Here is a 17,331-nt window from a genome sequence, read left to right as displayed (position 1 = left end):
TATTTGTTTTTTTTCCTTATAGGTTCACAAAAATGAATTTGGCTGAGATGTGTGATAACGCCAAAAAAGGCCGAGAATACGCTCTTCTTGGAAATTATGACTCATCCATGGTTTATTACCAGGGAGTAATTCAACAAATTCAGAAACACTTTCAGAACATTAGGGATCCAGTGGTGAAGGTCAAGTGGCAGCAAGTGAGTGGTACTTACATCCTCAGGCTCTGTTATATGCTGTGGATTTCACCAACACTGTATTTTAGAGGGAAATTACGCCCAGTGAGAAGTGACATTTCGGGTGGTTTATCTTGTTAGAACCTTATTAGTTCCTTCATAAAACTGGGGAAAAAAAATCTGCTATTACCGTAAGTGGTAACAACTTAGTATAATACTACACATGGACATAGGTACCAATCCGCTTTCTTGGAGATTTTTTTTAAATCCTACTGTGATGCTTAAAGATTTTCTCCGCTGTCACCGAATAAGATAAAAACATATAATTAGGGAATGGATATTGTTGCCGTGTTCGCAGCGGTCACTTTTTTGTTGGTTCACTGCTGTATGAGGCTACCGACTTATCCTATGGAAAAATGAAAATCTAACACCGACATACAGCGGTAAAGACTTGTAGCTTCAATTCCAATTGACAACTAATAAACCATCTCAGTTTGCTGCATGCAGAAGATGGAAGACGGAAACCTGTCATGCCGAGTCCGGCCGTGAGCGCAGGTGAGCGTTTTATGCTTTGGGCCGCGAAACCATTTTTTAAAAACCGGACACAGAGTACTGCATGTCCGACTCTGTGTCCGTTTTAAAAATGGTTTCGCCGTGGAGAGCATAAAACGCTCACCGCCGCTCACAGCCGGACATCTTTCAAACCCATTCAAATGAATGGGTTTGAAAGAGTCCTGCAGCTTTCCGTCTCCTGCTCTGTTTTGTGCAGGAAACGGAAACCTGCAGAACAGAGACCGGGCACAGATGTGAACGAGCCCTAAGCCTTCGTACACTCCTGCGTTGGAGTCTCTGTTGTAGTGTGCGACTTTTTCATCCAGCAGTTTGTTTTAACCCGTTTATACCTAGTGTTCCATTATTTGAACTCAAAAATATGTTACCTCTGGCATAAATGGAGTAAAGAATTTATAGTTAAAGGGGTTGTCCAGGATAAACCGATAATTAACCCCTAAACTAAACTCCCACCCCTACCTAACTTCTAATTTACTTCAATTTAAAAATAAATAAATCTATAATTACCCTTATCCCTGGAGCAGTCCTGTGAACACACCAAGGACACTTTTTTATAATCCGGTGATGTTCCTTTTCCCTTCCCCTCTTGTCCTCATCAATACTTAACAAGCCTTCCTGTGTCTGGGGACAGCTCCTCCCTGTCTTCTAGTAGTGGACAGAATAGGTTAGCTAGGGAGACAGAGGTGGGTGGGAGGAGCTAGTAATGAGTGTGTTTGATAGACTTAGTGAGACAGGGAGGGTAAGAGCGGCTAGTAATGGGCGGGATCGCTAGTCAGGGAACTAGTGTAGCAGCTACATAGGAAGCTGCACAGAAGGAAGCTAACACCAAGTAAACAAAGGGAGAGAATGTCAGCAGCAACCAGAGACACCCAGAAATCACTCCAAACATTGCTAAAGTTATATAGGTGTACTTATTAACCCATTATTAACACTAACAGACTTTTCTAGAAAAAGATTTTCTGCCTAGAAAACACCTTTAGGGTGCATGCACACTACGTAACGCCGGGCGTGTATGAGAGCCGTACACGCCGGCATTACGGCAGACTGCCGAACACTTCCCATTCACTTCAATGGGAGCGCTCGTAACAGCGGCGTTTACGAGCGCTCCCATTGAAGTGAATGGGAAGTGTTCGGCAGCCCTGCTGTAACGCCGGCGTGTACGGCTCTCATACACGCCCGGCGTTACGTAGTGTGCATGCACCCTTAGGCTGGGACCCCACGGGATAGAAACGCCGCGGGAAAAATCACAGCGTTTTACAGTACAGGCAAAGTGGATGGGATTCTAGAGAATCCCATGCCCACTTTGCAGTAAAATACACTGGCGGTCACGCTGCGATTTCCAAAAATGGCGCGTTTTTGGAAATTGCAGCATGTCAATCATACCTACGGAAATGCCGGTGGTTTCCCCATAGATATAATTGTAACAGAAAGTCCATGGTGGAAACCTCCACGAACTTTCTGTTTAAAGTGCTGTGGGAAGAACCGCAATGTGTTTCTGCCGCGGTCATTCCAGCAGTGCTTTATTGCTGTGAGACATCCCATGGGGCCTTAGCCTCAATGGGTGTCCATTGGACTCCATATTTGACCGCTGTTGTTGCAGTTCACCTAGCTGTTGTTCTGGACCCTAACATAATGCTGTTTTATAAATCTGGCAGACTTTTAGGCTAAGGCCCACGTTGCAGAAAAGCAGATTTTGTTGCAAATTTTTCTTTTGAGTCAAGGCCAGGAGTGGATTGAGCAGAAAGTACAAGAACTTCCTTTATATTTCCCATTACTTTTGTAGCCACTCATTGCTTTGGCTCAAAAAAAAAAATGCAATGAAAACTGTAACACAAAAAGCTGCATTTCCGCGATGGGGGTGTCTTAGCCCTAGGGCAGGGGTGCTCACACTTTTTCAGCGTGTGAGCTACTTTATTAGCTGACCAAGTCCAAAAATCTACTACCCACTTCTTGTGGGCGGGGCAGGGACGGGCCTGTGGGCGGGGCGTGTCTGTGGGCAGGGTCGGGCGGAGCGTGAGAGCAGGAGACAGCGGCGTTCTGTGGCCACCCAGGGATCCCCGCTGTCTGCTTCTTCACAGCGCAGGCTGAGAGTTATCTCTGGACACTGGCTAATAGAAAAATGAAGCATCATGACCGATCTTCCAACGTGTTCCACCTTGCAAAGCCCATTGAAATGAATGGGAGGCGGAAAAAAAAAAACACCAGTACTTTTTTTTTTCACCCTCCCATTCATCTCATTGGATTTTCTGTCGGTCACTATGCTTAGTTTTAAATCAGGAGGAGGGAAAAAAATCTTCTACTGACCATTGAAATGAATGGAATTGTTGCAAGGCGTTTTATTGAGGTGGATTTTGAGTACTCAAAACATACTTAACACACCCCAAGGGCTAGTTCACACGTAGTTTTTTTGGGCCGGATTTTGACGGGGATTCCGCATCAAAATCCGGGTCAATTCAATGGGAGCCGGTCATTTCCTTTTTCTGCGAGTGGTACAGTCCTATGAAAAAGTTTGGGCACCCCTATTAATCTTAATCATTTTTAGTTCTAAATATTTTGGTATTTGCAACAGCCATTTCAGTTTGATATATCTAATAACTGATGGACACAGTAATATTCCAGGATTGAAATGAGGTTTATTGTACTAACAGAAAATGCGCAATATGCATTAAACCAAAATTTGACCGGTGCAAAAGTATGGGCACCTCAACAGAAAAGTGACATTAATATTTAGTACATCCTCCTTTTGCAAAGTTAACAGCCTCTAGTCGCTTCCTGTAGCTTTTAATCAGTTCCTGGATCCTGGATGAAGGGATTTTGGACAAACAATTCAAGTTCAGTTAAGTTAGATGGTCGCCAACATTATTCTCAAGAATCTGCTGATACTGAGTGGAATCCATGCGACCCTCAACTTTAACAAGATTCCCGATGCCGGCATTGGCCACACAGCCCCAAAGCATGATGGAACCTCCACCAAATTTTACAGTGGGTAGCATGTGTTTTTCTTGGAATGCTGTTTCTTTTTGGACGCCATGCATAACGCCTTTTTTTATAACCAAACAACTCAATTTTTGTTTCCAAAATGAAGCTGCCTTGTCCAAATGTGCTTTTTCATACCTCAGGCAACTCTATTTGTGGCGTACGTGCAGAAATGGCTTCTTTCTCATCACTCTCCCATACAGCTTCTATTTGTGCAAAGTGCGCTGTATAGTTGACCGATGCACAGTGACACCATCTGCAGCAAGATGATGCTGCAGCTCTTTGGAGGTGGTCTGTGGATTGTCCTTGACTGTTCTCACCATTCTTCTTCTCTGCCTTTCTGATATTTTCTTGGCCTGCCACTTCTGGGCTTAACAAGAACTGTCCCTGTGGTCTTCCATTTCCTTACTATGTTCCTCACAGTGGAAACTGACAGGTTAAATCTCTGAGACAGCTTTTTGTATCCTTCCGCTGAACAACTATGTTGAACAATCTTTGTTTTCAGATCATTTGAGAGTTGTTTTGAGTAGCCCATGATGCCACTCTTCAGAGGAGATTCAAATAGTAGAACAACTTGCAATTGGCCACCTTAAATACCTTTTCTTATGATTGGATACATCTGGCTATGAAGTTCAAAGCTCAGTGAGGTTACAAAACCAATTTTGTGCTTCAGTAAGTCAGTAAAAAGTAGTTAGGAGTATTCAAATCAATAAAATGATAAGGGTGCCCATACTTTTGCACCGGTCAAATTTTGGTTTAATGCATATTGCACATTTTCTGTTAGTACAATAAACCTCATTTCAATCCTGAAATATTACTGTGTCCATCAGTTATTAGATATATCAAACTGAAATGGCTGTTGCAAACACCAAAATATTTAGAACTAAAAATGATTAAGATTAATAGGGGTGCCCAAACTTTTTCATAGGACTGTATTTTAAAGCTCGCGGAGAAAAGAAGCGACCTGCCCTATCTTGAAGCGGATTCCACGTCCGCTTCAAGACAATCCCTCCGGACTAGGCCCATTGATTTGGACCTAATCCGGAGCGAAAAGTCACGGCTAGCCGCGGCAGGCGCATTTTGGTCCGGATTCTGATGCGGCTTCCCGCATCAAAATCTGGGCCAAAAAACTATGTGTGAACTAACCCTAACAGTTTGTCACATTTCTAAAACAGCAGTACTCTGGTTTCACAATAGCGCTGGCCTTTCTGTTGTTTGGGTTCTGCCTCAAAATCAATTTTTAAAAAACGCCATGTGGATATAGCCTTAGACTGCCTCGTCTAACTTTACACCGCTTATTAGTTTACTTATAGTATCCCATAAAGAAAAAAATGTGCCAAAATGTTTTCATCTTTTTTTGTATTACAACAATCTCTGCCCCCTTTTCATTAAGCACTACCCAGTTAGAAAGTGTCTAAAACACACAGAAAATGAAGTGCAAAACATGTAAGAATAAAATGAGGATTTACATGAAAATACGGCATGTTTGGAAAAATAGTCGAGTGAACATACCCTAAAATGTCAGGTATGTAAGTGGCATTTTAAAGAGCTAGTCTGGGATCAAAGATTTTCTGCTGCTTTTTCTAAAAACAGTGCCACACCCATCCTCAGGTTGTATGAGGTATTGCAATACTAGACACACAATCCATTGATTAGAGTTGTGTTATTTGTAGTTGTACAGGATTGGAAGAAAACAAGATTGTTTGTGCAACTTCTTTAAGGCTTAAAATCAGATTTTATCGGTTCCACACTCCGATTTTCCAGTTTTTTTTTTTTTTTTTTAATAAAATGTTATTGTATTTAGTCATATTGTATTTAGAGTTTTGCAAAAGCATCAATTTTGGTAACCAAATTAAGTAAAAAAGCAATTAAGATGTCTTCAGTAATAGCCAGGATGGCAGCCAGGGAACTGTGATCAGTATGCTATAAGGGGATGGTATTATCCCTAGAAACTCTCAACAAGGCTTCTCTATGGAGGTCTTTAAGGCTTCATGTTGCAGAGTTGAAGTCAGTGGTTTGGGCTACTGACTCCACAGCCTTGCTGACCATGTAATCTACTTTTCCACATCCGTGCTTGTCTATAATGCACTGCTTGCTGGTGATTTAATAAACCGTTTAAATCATTGCAGTCTCACTAGTCTTAAAGTGCACCTCCAATAGTACAGGCGAAAATAAAAAACTTTGTAATATGTTTTTTCTTCTTCACTTTTTAGGCAGAGTTACTTAGTACATGAAGAGGGGAGGGGGGATAGAAAAGAAACTCAAATAATTGCTATTTTTACACTCTGCTATTCTAAACTATTTTGGTTGCTAGGTTGTAGATAAGGGGCTGTGAGTGCACAGAATGAAACAATGCATTAACTAGCTGGCAGGAGAATTATACTCCACCCCTCCCTTCTTCATAGAGCTCTTTATGGGAGTCAGAATGCAGAAATAATGTAATGTTGACAAGCAGTCCGACTGAAGATACAGCAGGAGAACAGCTTAATAAGTGGGAAAGTAAACAGATATCCTTAATAAGATATATTATAAAGTTTATTATATTGACAAATACAATTCATTTACATATTTCATAGCAACCTTTCAGCCAATCCAGGCGTCTCAATAAGTCCCATCTGTTCCTATAGTATTATAGTTTATATAATTCAGCCTTACTGTAATAATCTGCATCATGTTGCCCTGCTGTAAAATGAAAATGGTGGGATGTGGTCTTTAGAGAGTGTCTGACAGGTGCCCTATTCATCTGGTCGCGATGTAGAGAACAGGGCTGACGCTTTTCCTGACAAATTATAATAAAGCGGCTTTGCTGCATTGTGTTCCCTTTCCCGCTGCAGGTGTGCCAAGAGTTAGTGGAAGAATACGAGCAAGTAAAGACCATTGTCAACACTCTAGAATCCTTCAAAATTGAAAAGCCTGCCGACTTTCCAGTCGCTTTACAAGACGAACCTGTGAAGGACCCTGCGGTTTGGCCGCCTCCTGTTCCTGCGGAGCACAGGTGTGTGGATATAATGGCGTAGCTCTCAGCGCTCAAAATCACAGTATTTACATGACATCCGCAAGGCTGCACTTACCCTTCGGTCTTGGTGACAGTCACCCACAAGGCTGCTTTTAATAAAATTGACTGTTTTGTTCTCACAATGGCGACATTCTGTTTCTGTCCTTGTGTTGCACTCAGTTCTTGTTCTCCATTTTTTTTTGCTCATAAATCTGTCATCATTATCTCATTTTAGCAGACTATTTACTTACCGATGTGCTGTATTGCATTGGTAAAATATAAAGGACACACTGACGTCTGGCACGTCTGTGTTTTTTGACCACCTGTCCTTGAAGCATTTTCCATCCTGTATAAATCAGAAAAAGAATACTCTTTACCATGTACATGCTGTTAAAAATGACCCAATGAAGAGCTATGACATTTACATCTATAATATAGCGCCCTCTAGTGATCAGAGTGTAGAGGAATTTGCAGGTCCACCTATTGGGCTGAGTAGTGGTGGACACACATGCTCAGTCACATCTCTGCATAGTGATCCTCTGGTTACTACAGAGCAGTCAATAGAAATAGCTTTTAGGGCTGCTTGTCGGGTAAGTAGCTGAGCCTCTGTAGTTACATGGCAGAAAAGGTGAGTTAGGCTAAGTTCACATCTACGTTGGAGTCTCTGTCCCAGCATGTGTCCATGAAAGTCCTGCATTTCTGGCTTTCATGGACACACGGAGCCCAACTTTCCAACTTTCATGGACATACAGAGCCCATAAACTATAATGGATACCATTATAGTTTATGGGCTCCGTCGAGCTTCGCATTTGACCTTGCAGTGTGCCTATCTGTTGTTCTGGTCCTCTGACACTAGTGTGAACCTAGAATCCTAGATTCTGTAGGATAACTAAGAAGGAATGGTAGTGCCAGCTGCCAGAAGGGGGAGGAGAGTGATTTTGTCTAGATCTTGTCACTAGCAGCACAGCTTAACAGCAGCACCAAAAATTGAAAGGTATTTTTATGCTATAAAAAATTGTAAATTTCTTTAAAACACATTTTACCAGCCTTTCAGGACTTGGTATGAAAACTTTAAGGGATTATCCAGGATTACAAAAAAGGGTAGTCTTTTCCCCTGAAATAACACCACTCTATGTCCTTAGGTTGTGTCTGGTTATAGATCTGTGTCGCGATACCAGGCACAGTCCATGGACAAGTGTGGAGCAATTTTTTAGGAATAACATAACTTTTTTTTTTTTTTTTTTTTTTTCCCTAACTTTGGTCAATCCCTTTTAGTATATAAAAAAGAAAAATGTTCTTGCTGTAAAGATGTCTCCGGTCTGAGCTGTCACAGTGAACCGATGCATGTAGTTCTTACAGAATGTTTCTGATAATTCATAGCTTGACATTTTTTCATTAATCTGCCTCCGATATTGTTCAGTAACTCCATCTTAGATTTTGTCTGCAAGAATGCGTAGATTTGATAAGAGATCCTGAAACAAAATAATGTGACAGCAACAGTTACTGGTAAGACGTATGTAGTATATAGACGCAAGAGAAAAAATGGCCGTATAAAGCTAGCTCACCAGCAATATTTTAGTAGTGTAATTTGTTGTACACCGTTTCGGATGTATCCATACTTTTATCCCTGCATGACCTTGTGTCATGTGATCCCCGTTTACCCCCCCCCCCCCCATCCGCAATCGAAATCTTCCGGTTCTGCATTGACAGGTTGGTCAGAAACAGAAAGATCGGACCTTGCTTATTTTTGGCTTGTTCTGTTCACTGTTGTTATCATGCTGGGGCCCTTAGTGCCACTTTTGTCTAAATATGATGTTGTGTTGAATATGGTGTGACTTTAAGGCCACATGTACAGGACTGTGCGTGTTGCCTGGTCATGAGTGAACGGCATGGGTGGCACATGGATGACATCCATGTGCTGCCCCTGCCTTCACAACCTCATTCATTGAGGTCAGTGAGTCCAGGTTGTATAATACAAGGTCGTGTGTAGGGGTCCATAGAAATGAATGGGTTAGTGTGTTTGTAGTTGTGAAAAACACCCCGAGCACACTGAGACCTAAGAGCACGTGGTGGACTGAAATAATATGGAGCACAGCAGTAGTAACAATTATTGCAAACATTAGGGAGGACCTTTCACCACTTTCACCAACTCCAGTTCTTATCAATCCAGTTGTCAATAGACAGCTGATTCCACCACAGTTAGAATTTTTTCTAACTCCATTCCCGAGCAATCAGTGCTGTTAGTTTTGGTGCCTGATATGCTATTTAGACTCTGTACTGTCAGGAGGGCAGTGTCAGGCAGGAGCGGACAAGGGGTGTTATTCTAATCTCTAATCAGAGACAGCTAGTGTCAGAGATCAGAATCAAACCCCTTATCCGCTCCTGCCTGACTCCCTCCTGACAGTACAGAGTCTAAGTAGCATATCGGATACTAAAACTAACAGCATTGATTACTTGGGAATGGCAAGGGCTACTGATTCTGTGTCAGAATCAGTCGAGAGGCAACTATTAAATTATTAAAGGGATCCTATCATTAAAACACAATTTTTTGTGACTAACACATCGGAATAGCCTTAAGAAACGCTATTCTTCTCCTACCTTGAGATGTCTTCTCCGCACCTCTATTCGGTATAAATCCTGATTTTCGTCGGTATGCAAATGAGTTCTCTCGCAGCACTGGGGGCGTCTCTAATGCTGCAAGAGAACTTTCCAGCGCCGCCTCCATCTTCTTCAGGAACGGCCTTTTCACGTGTCTTCTTCCTTTGCTGGTGGTCAAACTTCTAGACCTCGGGCAGAACCGACTGCGCATGCCCACAGTCCACAAGAAAATGGCCGCTTACTTACTGATGGAGGTGGCACTGTTTGAGTGCTGGGGCTCACCCCCAGTGCTGCTAGAAAACTCATTTGCATACCGACGAAAACCGGGATTTATACCGAACGGAGGCGCGGAGAAGACATCTCAAGGTAGGAGAAGAATAGCCTTTATTAAGGCTATTCCGACAGGTTAGTCACAAAAAATTGTGTTTTAATGATACAGGATGTAGGATCCCTTTAAGTGATGCAAAGAGCTTAACTTGGCAGAGGTTCTCTTTAAATGAGCCATTACAGGAGCTTGCTTATGAAATCCTCTTCTCTCCTATCCACATGGGTTAGATCTCACTGATCTCCAACTTATCAGGATTGGGGAGAAGTAAATTTTATGTGCAAACCCCTTTAAAGGAGGACTTAAAAAAGGAATTGATGCAGTAATGGTCGCAATAGAGTGCATCAAAGTGTGACCGTTTCACAAATTGTTTACAGTGTCAGAAGCTTTGGCTAGTAGTGGTCCTGGTGTTGAGCTCCCCAAAGATTGCTGAAACAAGGGGCCTAAGGCCCCGTTCACACCGGACATGGCACGGAATCCTCCTCAAAATCCGCCCCCTCACAATATAGGTCTATGTAGAATGTAGAGACAGATTCCGCCTCAGGAAATCAATACAAGTGAATGGGAGGCGGAAAACCGTGACACGGTTTTTGGTGTGGTTTTTTTGGCAAAAACCTTCTCTACAAAGAGCCAAACTCAGTTGGAGGGCAGCTCAGTACTTTAGCCCCATTGTTTTAGTAATAAGTAGGGGTCTTGTCACCTGGAAGCTAATGGTCAAAACTTCTGACATGTCACTGAGCCTCACTACTGAATGAGTAGGCCTTGTGTAGGTTCATACATAACTCAAGATTTGGATTCAGGGCCATATAACGTCAGGAGATCATATCTTGGAGCACGGTTGTCACATTTACTGCGAGGCCCTGTGATGTGTCCTTTAAGAGTATCCGATGAAACCTTTCTTTATTATATTACTAGTAGAATACCCGCAACTTTGCTCGCGGAAAATATGATAAACTGTTGGTTATGCTGACTAAAGTAAAATTTTAGTGTCACACTGTAATTGACATTTTCAGAGTGAGACAGTAAATCTTTTTTCCACTTAAAGAGGACCTTTCACCACTTTTGGGCACAGGCAGTTCTATATACTGCCAGAAAGCTGACAGTGCGCTGAATTCAGCGCACTGTCGGCTTTCCCGATCTGTGCCCGGTGTGAAGAGCTTACGGCCCGGTACCGTAGCTCTTCTATGGTCAGAAGGGCGTTTCTGACCATTAGCCAGGAACGTCCTTCTGCCTCGCGGCGCCAATCGCGCTGTGCTGTGGAGCGGGGAGGAACTCCCCCCTCCCTCTGCTCACACAGCTTGTCCGTAGACTAGCATTATCAGGAGCGGGAGGGGGCGTTCCTCCCCGCTCCACAGCACAGCGCGATTGGCGCCGCGAGGCAGAAGGACGTTCCTGGCTAACTGTCAGAAACGCCCTTCTGACTGTAAAGCGCTACGGTACCGGGACCGATAGCGCTTTACACCGGGCACAGATCGGGAAAGCCGACTGTCAGCTTTCTGGCAGTATATAACACTGCCTGTGCCCAGATATGGTGAAAGGTCCTCTTTAAACATACCTCCTAACTTTTGAAGAACAGAAAGAGGGACAAAATGTGTGGTGCACTATTTGCGCCGCTGCAAATTTAGTTCCGCCCGCGTTTATGTTGACTCCGCCCATTCTCATTCATTTTTCATGTGCCCGCACACAGTATAATCCTCCTACAGTCACCTGTAAATTATATGCCCCCCCTCCATCTCTGCCCAAGTTTCATGTCCCCCCTTCATCTGTCCCCAGTTTCATGTCCCCCCTGCATCTCTGTCCCCAGTTCCATGTCGCCTCTCCATCTCTGCCCCAGTTTCATGTTCCCTCCTCCATCTCTGTCCCCAATTGCATGTCTCCTCTCCATCTCTGTCCCAGTTTCATGTCGTTCTTCCCCTCCTTCATCTGCCCCACTGATATTCACCATTTCCTCGCTCCCCTGCAGCTCTCTCCACAGTCTCACTTACAGAGTAGTAGGCACAATGTGAGTGACATCATCACTTCGCGCCTACACATCCAGGAGCCAGATTGCAGCAGTAAAGCAGAAGCTGAGCTGTGACAGCTCCTGCTTTACTCGCCTGTGTATTTAACTCCAGACGCAGATGTGTTAAAACTGGGACATACCTCCCGCTGACCGGGACTGCGGGACAGGACCTCGAATATGTGAATGTCCCGCAGAATCTGGGACTGTTGGAAGGCATGCTTAAAATTTTTATTTTGGCATTTTACTAATTTGTCATAACATTGATGTGAACAACAACTTTTTTTCATTTCAACATTTTTATAGATTTTACATATTCAATACATATTATGTGTGTAAACTATTACAACTATTTTTTAAATTACATTTTTTTTATCAAAAATTAAAATTTATGTGTCTTACACAGACATCTAAAACATTTACACCCAATTAGCAACATAGTGCAACCCTTCCCCCCCTCCCTCCATTGTAATGTATAAGTAGTTCATGGACACTACAGTAACACTACAGTCTCCGGGCCGTGGATTCTACATCTCCATAGACTTCTATGGAGCCTTCAAAATTCACAGCTTTGTGCACAAAGAAGTCTATGGAACCGCCAAATCCATGGCCTGGAGGCCCATGAAAAATACTATAGTGTGCAAGCAGCCACTAATGATACCAGATGTGTTTTTTCAGTGCGTGCGTGTATGTGTATGTATGCGTGTGTGTGTACGCGTAAGTGTGTGTGCATGTACGTGTGTGGTCCGTGTATATGTATGTGTGTGTATGCGCGCATGCCTGTATTTGTGTGTATGTGTGTGTGTGTGCGCGCGCGTGTGATCCATGTGTATGTATGCGTGTGTGCATGCACGTGTGTGGTCCATGTATATGTATGCATGTATGTGCGTGTATTTGCGTGTATTTGTGTGTATGTGCTCGCACGTGTGTGATCCATGTGTACGCATGCGTGTGTGCATGCACGTTTGTGGTCCGTGTATATGTATGCATGTGTGTGTGCACGCGTGTGATCCATGTGTATGTATGCATGTGTGCATACACGTTTGTGGTCCATGTATACGTGTATCTGGCCATGTGATCCATGTGTTTGTGCAGGTGCAGTGTAAGTTTCCATGCATGCGGTAGTTGTGTGTGAGTACACATGTGTTCTGTTCGTCCGTGTGCATAGTGTGCATCCATCTGAGTGTGTTTGCATGCGTTTGTAGTCCTTGCGTGTGTGTGGTATTTATGGGGCGGTGTTGTGATATTTGTGGGGTGATGTTTGTGTTGTATGTCTAGAGTGGTCTGGTGTTTGTGTGGTGTGTTGTGGCATTTGTGTGGTGTTGTGCTTGTGGGTTGGTGTATGTGTGCTGTCTGTGTGATGTTTATATGGTGTTTGTGAAATGTTTGTGTGTGGAGGTGCAGCCCCTTTCCCCTTCAGCAGCGACTCTTTGGCGCTGTCGCCATAATCCGTCCCTGTCAGTCACAACTGTTGTTTTCCCCTCAGCGCTTTCACTTTCACTTTTCTCCATTATATGTATAGGGACTAGAGATGAGCGAACACTGTTCGGATCAGCCGTTCCGAACAGCACGCTCCCATAGAAATGAAAAATGAATAGAATGGAAACACCTGGCACGGTGACCGGCCGCCGGCAAAGCATACGTGCCAGGTGCTTCCATTCATTTCTATGAGAGCTTGCTGTTCGGAACGGCTGATCCGAACAGTGTTCGCTCATCTCTAATAGGGACTAACTTTGGGGGCCCCAATCTCATGACGGGGGGGAAGCTAGCGAGATGTAACGTGCGCAGTATTCTGCTCCTGTGGGTGGAGAGGGGGGCGTGCCAAATTTCACCCAAATCAGGCGAGTACTGTGGATTTGTTTAGAGCGGACTACTAGAGAATTTGAGTTTTATATGTATAGAGATTGATTAGGATATTGGTTTGTTCCCGGAAGTCCATCCGGTATCATTGTACGTCAGAAAATCTTCTGTTTTATTTGACCTTGTAGGAAATCCCAGCAGTCAGTGAAATTCTAGCCTATTCTGTTTACTGAGCGCAGTGCAACGTGTTCCAAGGTTTGTTTCCAAGAACAACTGGCTTTACTGGTGACGTGAGATCGATACTTTCTATTTTTTCTCCAGACTGTTCCTTAGGACTCCTGCCATGTGGGATATTTTTATGAATCGTCTCTCGTAAGCCTGTTAATTCTTGGAATGTCTTGTACGGAATCATTCAGTCTTCTGTGATATAGCGCTGCAGTCTGCCGCTTTGACACTTAACTCTATTATGTTATGACACAGACAAATCTGATATTCTTTTGTAAGGGCCTGATCTGTCACACAGCCAGGGGAAGAGAGTTAAAAAGCCTGTACGCGTTAGATATCTATTGTACTGAATTTCAACGGTTCCGACCGACTGTCTAATATATAGGGGGCTACCCGTTCTTCCCTGTATTTCGACATGCCCAATCCTTTTGTCCTGGGAGAAATAAAACAATACCAGAAGCATTTGGCATTAGATTTCTCCCTCCTTCCACTGTAGTACACATACACAGTCTGTGTATTGTTTAGCCTACATTTTTCTTGTTGTTCTTTTGTATATCTCTGTACATTTTATTCAATTTGTTTTTCTCCACGACAGTCACAAAAATTAAGTTACATGATCAGGATTATGTGTGAATTTAATGTATTGCGATGTGGAAAATCCTATGCAGAATCCACTAGCATTAAAATATATGAGAAATTCTTTTTCTGATGCACATGATGCAGATTTTTTTTCTGTGGGGAAATTGACCTATGGCGCGGGCTTAAATTTATTAAAAATGATGTCAAATTCTGCACTGATATCTGCATGTACATGTATGAAATCCAAAGCAAAATTTGCATGTACATGTATGAGAATCCTAACCAAAATCCACACATACTTGTATGAAAATCTACAATTGGTGCGGTTTTTCTGCACAGATTTCTGCATATAGGTATGCCAAATGCTTCATGTAAATCCTGATCATGTGCATGTACCCTAAAGATTTGTTGGTACCTGTCTATAGCTAACAGTGGAACTTATGGTTTCCTTTTATACTTATCAGGGCTCCACCCCAGGTCAGAAGGCCTATTAGAGATGTAAAGATTTCACGTAAAGAATCTCCTGGAATACAACCACATGGCCCCGTGGGCAGAGCTCACCCCATTTCAAAAAATGAAAAAGCTTCCAATCGGGAAAGGGATGTTCGAGGAAGAGCGAAGGATGACAAGGTGGGAAACTGCTTGTATTTCTCAAATGATCTTCAAAGAAAATTAAGATTGTGTTAAACAAAAATAAAAATTAAAAAAAATCACCATGATTCTAAAAATGGATTATTTACTGTAAAAGCAGTGAGACTGTGGAAGTCTCTGTTGGAGAAAGATGTAATATTTAGTGAATTGAAAGTTGAAGGGGGCCTGGATACCTTTCTTGAAATAAATAATATTACAAGTTGCATGTGCTAGATGCAGGAGATGTTATTCCAGGGATCAGTACGGAGTTATTTACATATCCTAAACCTTATCCTCCGTCTAAAACAGCACCAGTATTCGGCAGTTTGTAAAATACATCGAAAAAGGGACTTTATTTAAAACTGTCTAATGATACGCCGCACAAACTAAAAGGCGAATGTGAATTTTTGATTGCAAAATTGATGGATTCTAAACTGGCATAGGACACTCAATTGTTTGTTAAATGGTCACTAACTTTTCAGACAAATGTATTACTCTTTAATTAAAAATTTGGCTGCTTTCTGCATGAAAAAATGTTTAAAGTTCCTGCCAAGTTCCTTCCTTCTAACTAATTTGCTGTTCACTCTATTGTTACTAAGGAAGTCTGTCCATAGATACATTCCAATCAGTATTGCTTATCTCAATGAGTGTAGAGGGTGGGAATTTTTTCTCTTCAACATTGAATATTGTGGGGCTGATTCTCCTCACAGCCTGCACAGATATGTCTGCAAATTATTGCTTGTGTGCAAAAGACTAAGGAATCTGCGTATTTCACAAGAAAAGTCTTCTATGTACTGGTATCTATTTCTGGCTGCTTGTGTGTTTACAGATGGGATATTATTCACAGACAGCAGCTTTACTGACTGTGATCAGTGTTTTTTTAAAAAATTTTTTGCGTATCTCATCTGCTTACCTTTATGTATTTGCACTTTATTTACGGTCCACTGTTCCTGGATCTCTTATATTATGGTCACTTGGGCTCTTCTCAGGTATTTGTTTGAAATTGTACAGTTACTTCAGGCAGAATGGCAGAACATTATCAGCAATGGATGGGTGAAGGGGGCAGACTAGTCCTTAATGTATACTGTTCCTGGCTGAGTGACAAATGTAAACTGTGTTTCAGCAATAATGGGGATATTAGCAGCAGAAAAAGTGATAGGATAGAATAGACCACCCAGTAAGACCCTACACCCGGGGTGCCCAATACGTCGATCGCGCTCTACCGGTCGATCGCAATGGACGTATGGGTCGATCGCGGGAGCCGCTGTCTGCTTCTTTACAGCGCAGGCTGAGAGTCATCTACGGACACTGGCAGGCCGGGAGGCCTTGTGAAATTGTGTGCACCCCTGCTCTACACATATTTCAACTTTTCATGAAAACTCAGGTACCCTTTAAGTAGGGCTGGGCATTTTACCTCAAATATGATTAATGGTTATCATTTAGGTCACGCTCCCATCATAGTATGATTAAGCGCAGTGCGAACCCCCGGAGATTCGTCTCCTGAGATTCATCTCGTATTTTCGTCTCAAAACTGCTGTTATGATGTGGACATTGCTCAGACCCCAGAATACAATAAGTGGCGAGCCAGGGAAGGTGAGGAAACATAATAAACAGAGTTACTCACCTCTCATACACTCTGGTGCAACTCCCTGCTATCTTCAGGGCTTCTGGCTGCTGATTGGGCCCCAGCATGGTGTGGTATCGTGATGCCTAGATGTAAGCGTCGCGATGCCATGTGACGTTAGACAGTTTTTTATATTTGGTTTGGTCTGATTGAAACTGCAAATATTGCAATAACCAAACCGAACAATAACCGAAGCTGATGTCACCCTGGATAACCAATATGATTTTGTTCACGTCGGTTATCCAGGTTGATTTTTAGTTTATTTTTCGATCAATCTCCTAGCTTTACTTTAAGTGCACCTGTTATTCTGTTGCCGCGTGATACAATATAATACTTAGACACTTTTAGTTTATTCCTCCCATGCCTATCAATATGTCCCTTATTTATATGAATACACAGGCCTAAATTTACTAATATTAGACACAAGAGTTGAAGCTGACCTAATCTTGATACCTCTAATTTGGTCTGCCAAATTACCACCTAAGGGCCTGTTCACACGGGCATAGAGTGGGTGGATTATGGCGCGGAATCCACGTCATAATCCAGCCCCCTCACAATGTTGGTCTATGGAGACTGCTAGCGTTCTAGCAATATGCCACTAGCAGAAAAAAGAAGCGACATGACCTTTTTTGAGGCGGATTCCGCCTAAGGAAGGTAATAGAAGTGAATGGGAGGCGGAAACTGTGTCACAGATTTTTGCCAAAAAACTTGTCGCGGTTTTTTGTGGTCCATTCACTGCCCGGCAGGGAAAATCCGCCTGGCGTTTTCTGAAGCGGTTTTTACCAAAAACCACTCCAAAAAACACCTCAAGGTCAAAAAACTGCTTCCTAATTAGAAAGT

General features: G+C 42.8%; 1 protein-coding gene across 2 annotated transcripts in view; it reads left to right on the top strand.

The window, feature by feature from the left end:
• Positions 1 to 17,331, top strand: part of KATNAL1 (katanin catalytic subunit A1 like 1) — a 109,419-nt gene that overhangs the window by 11,337 nt on the left and 80,751 nt on the right. For both annotated transcript variants that reach the window (XM_075265986.1, XM_075265987.1), the window contains exons 2-4: positions 23 to 194; positions 6,551 to 6,711; positions 14,702 to 14,867. In XM_075265986.1, the coding sequence (XP_075122087.1) occupies positions 33 to 194; positions 6,551 to 6,711; positions 14,702 to 14,867 (489 nt within the window). In that variant the 5' untranslated portion in view covers positions 23 to 32. The remainder of the gene's footprint in view (positions 1 to 22; positions 195 to 6,550; positions 6,712 to 14,701; positions 14,868 to 17,331) is intronic.

This window comes from Leptodactylus fuscus, chromosome 2 (assembly GCF_031893055.1).
Source record: "Leptodactylus fuscus isolate aLepFus1 chromosome 2, aLepFus1.hap2, whole genome shotgun sequence".
In the NCBI taxonomy this organism is placed as follows: Eukaryota; Metazoa; Chordata; class Amphibia; order Anura; family Leptodactylidae; genus Leptodactylus; species Leptodactylus fuscus.
This window is presented reverse-complemented; position numbering and strand designations above follow the sequence as displayed.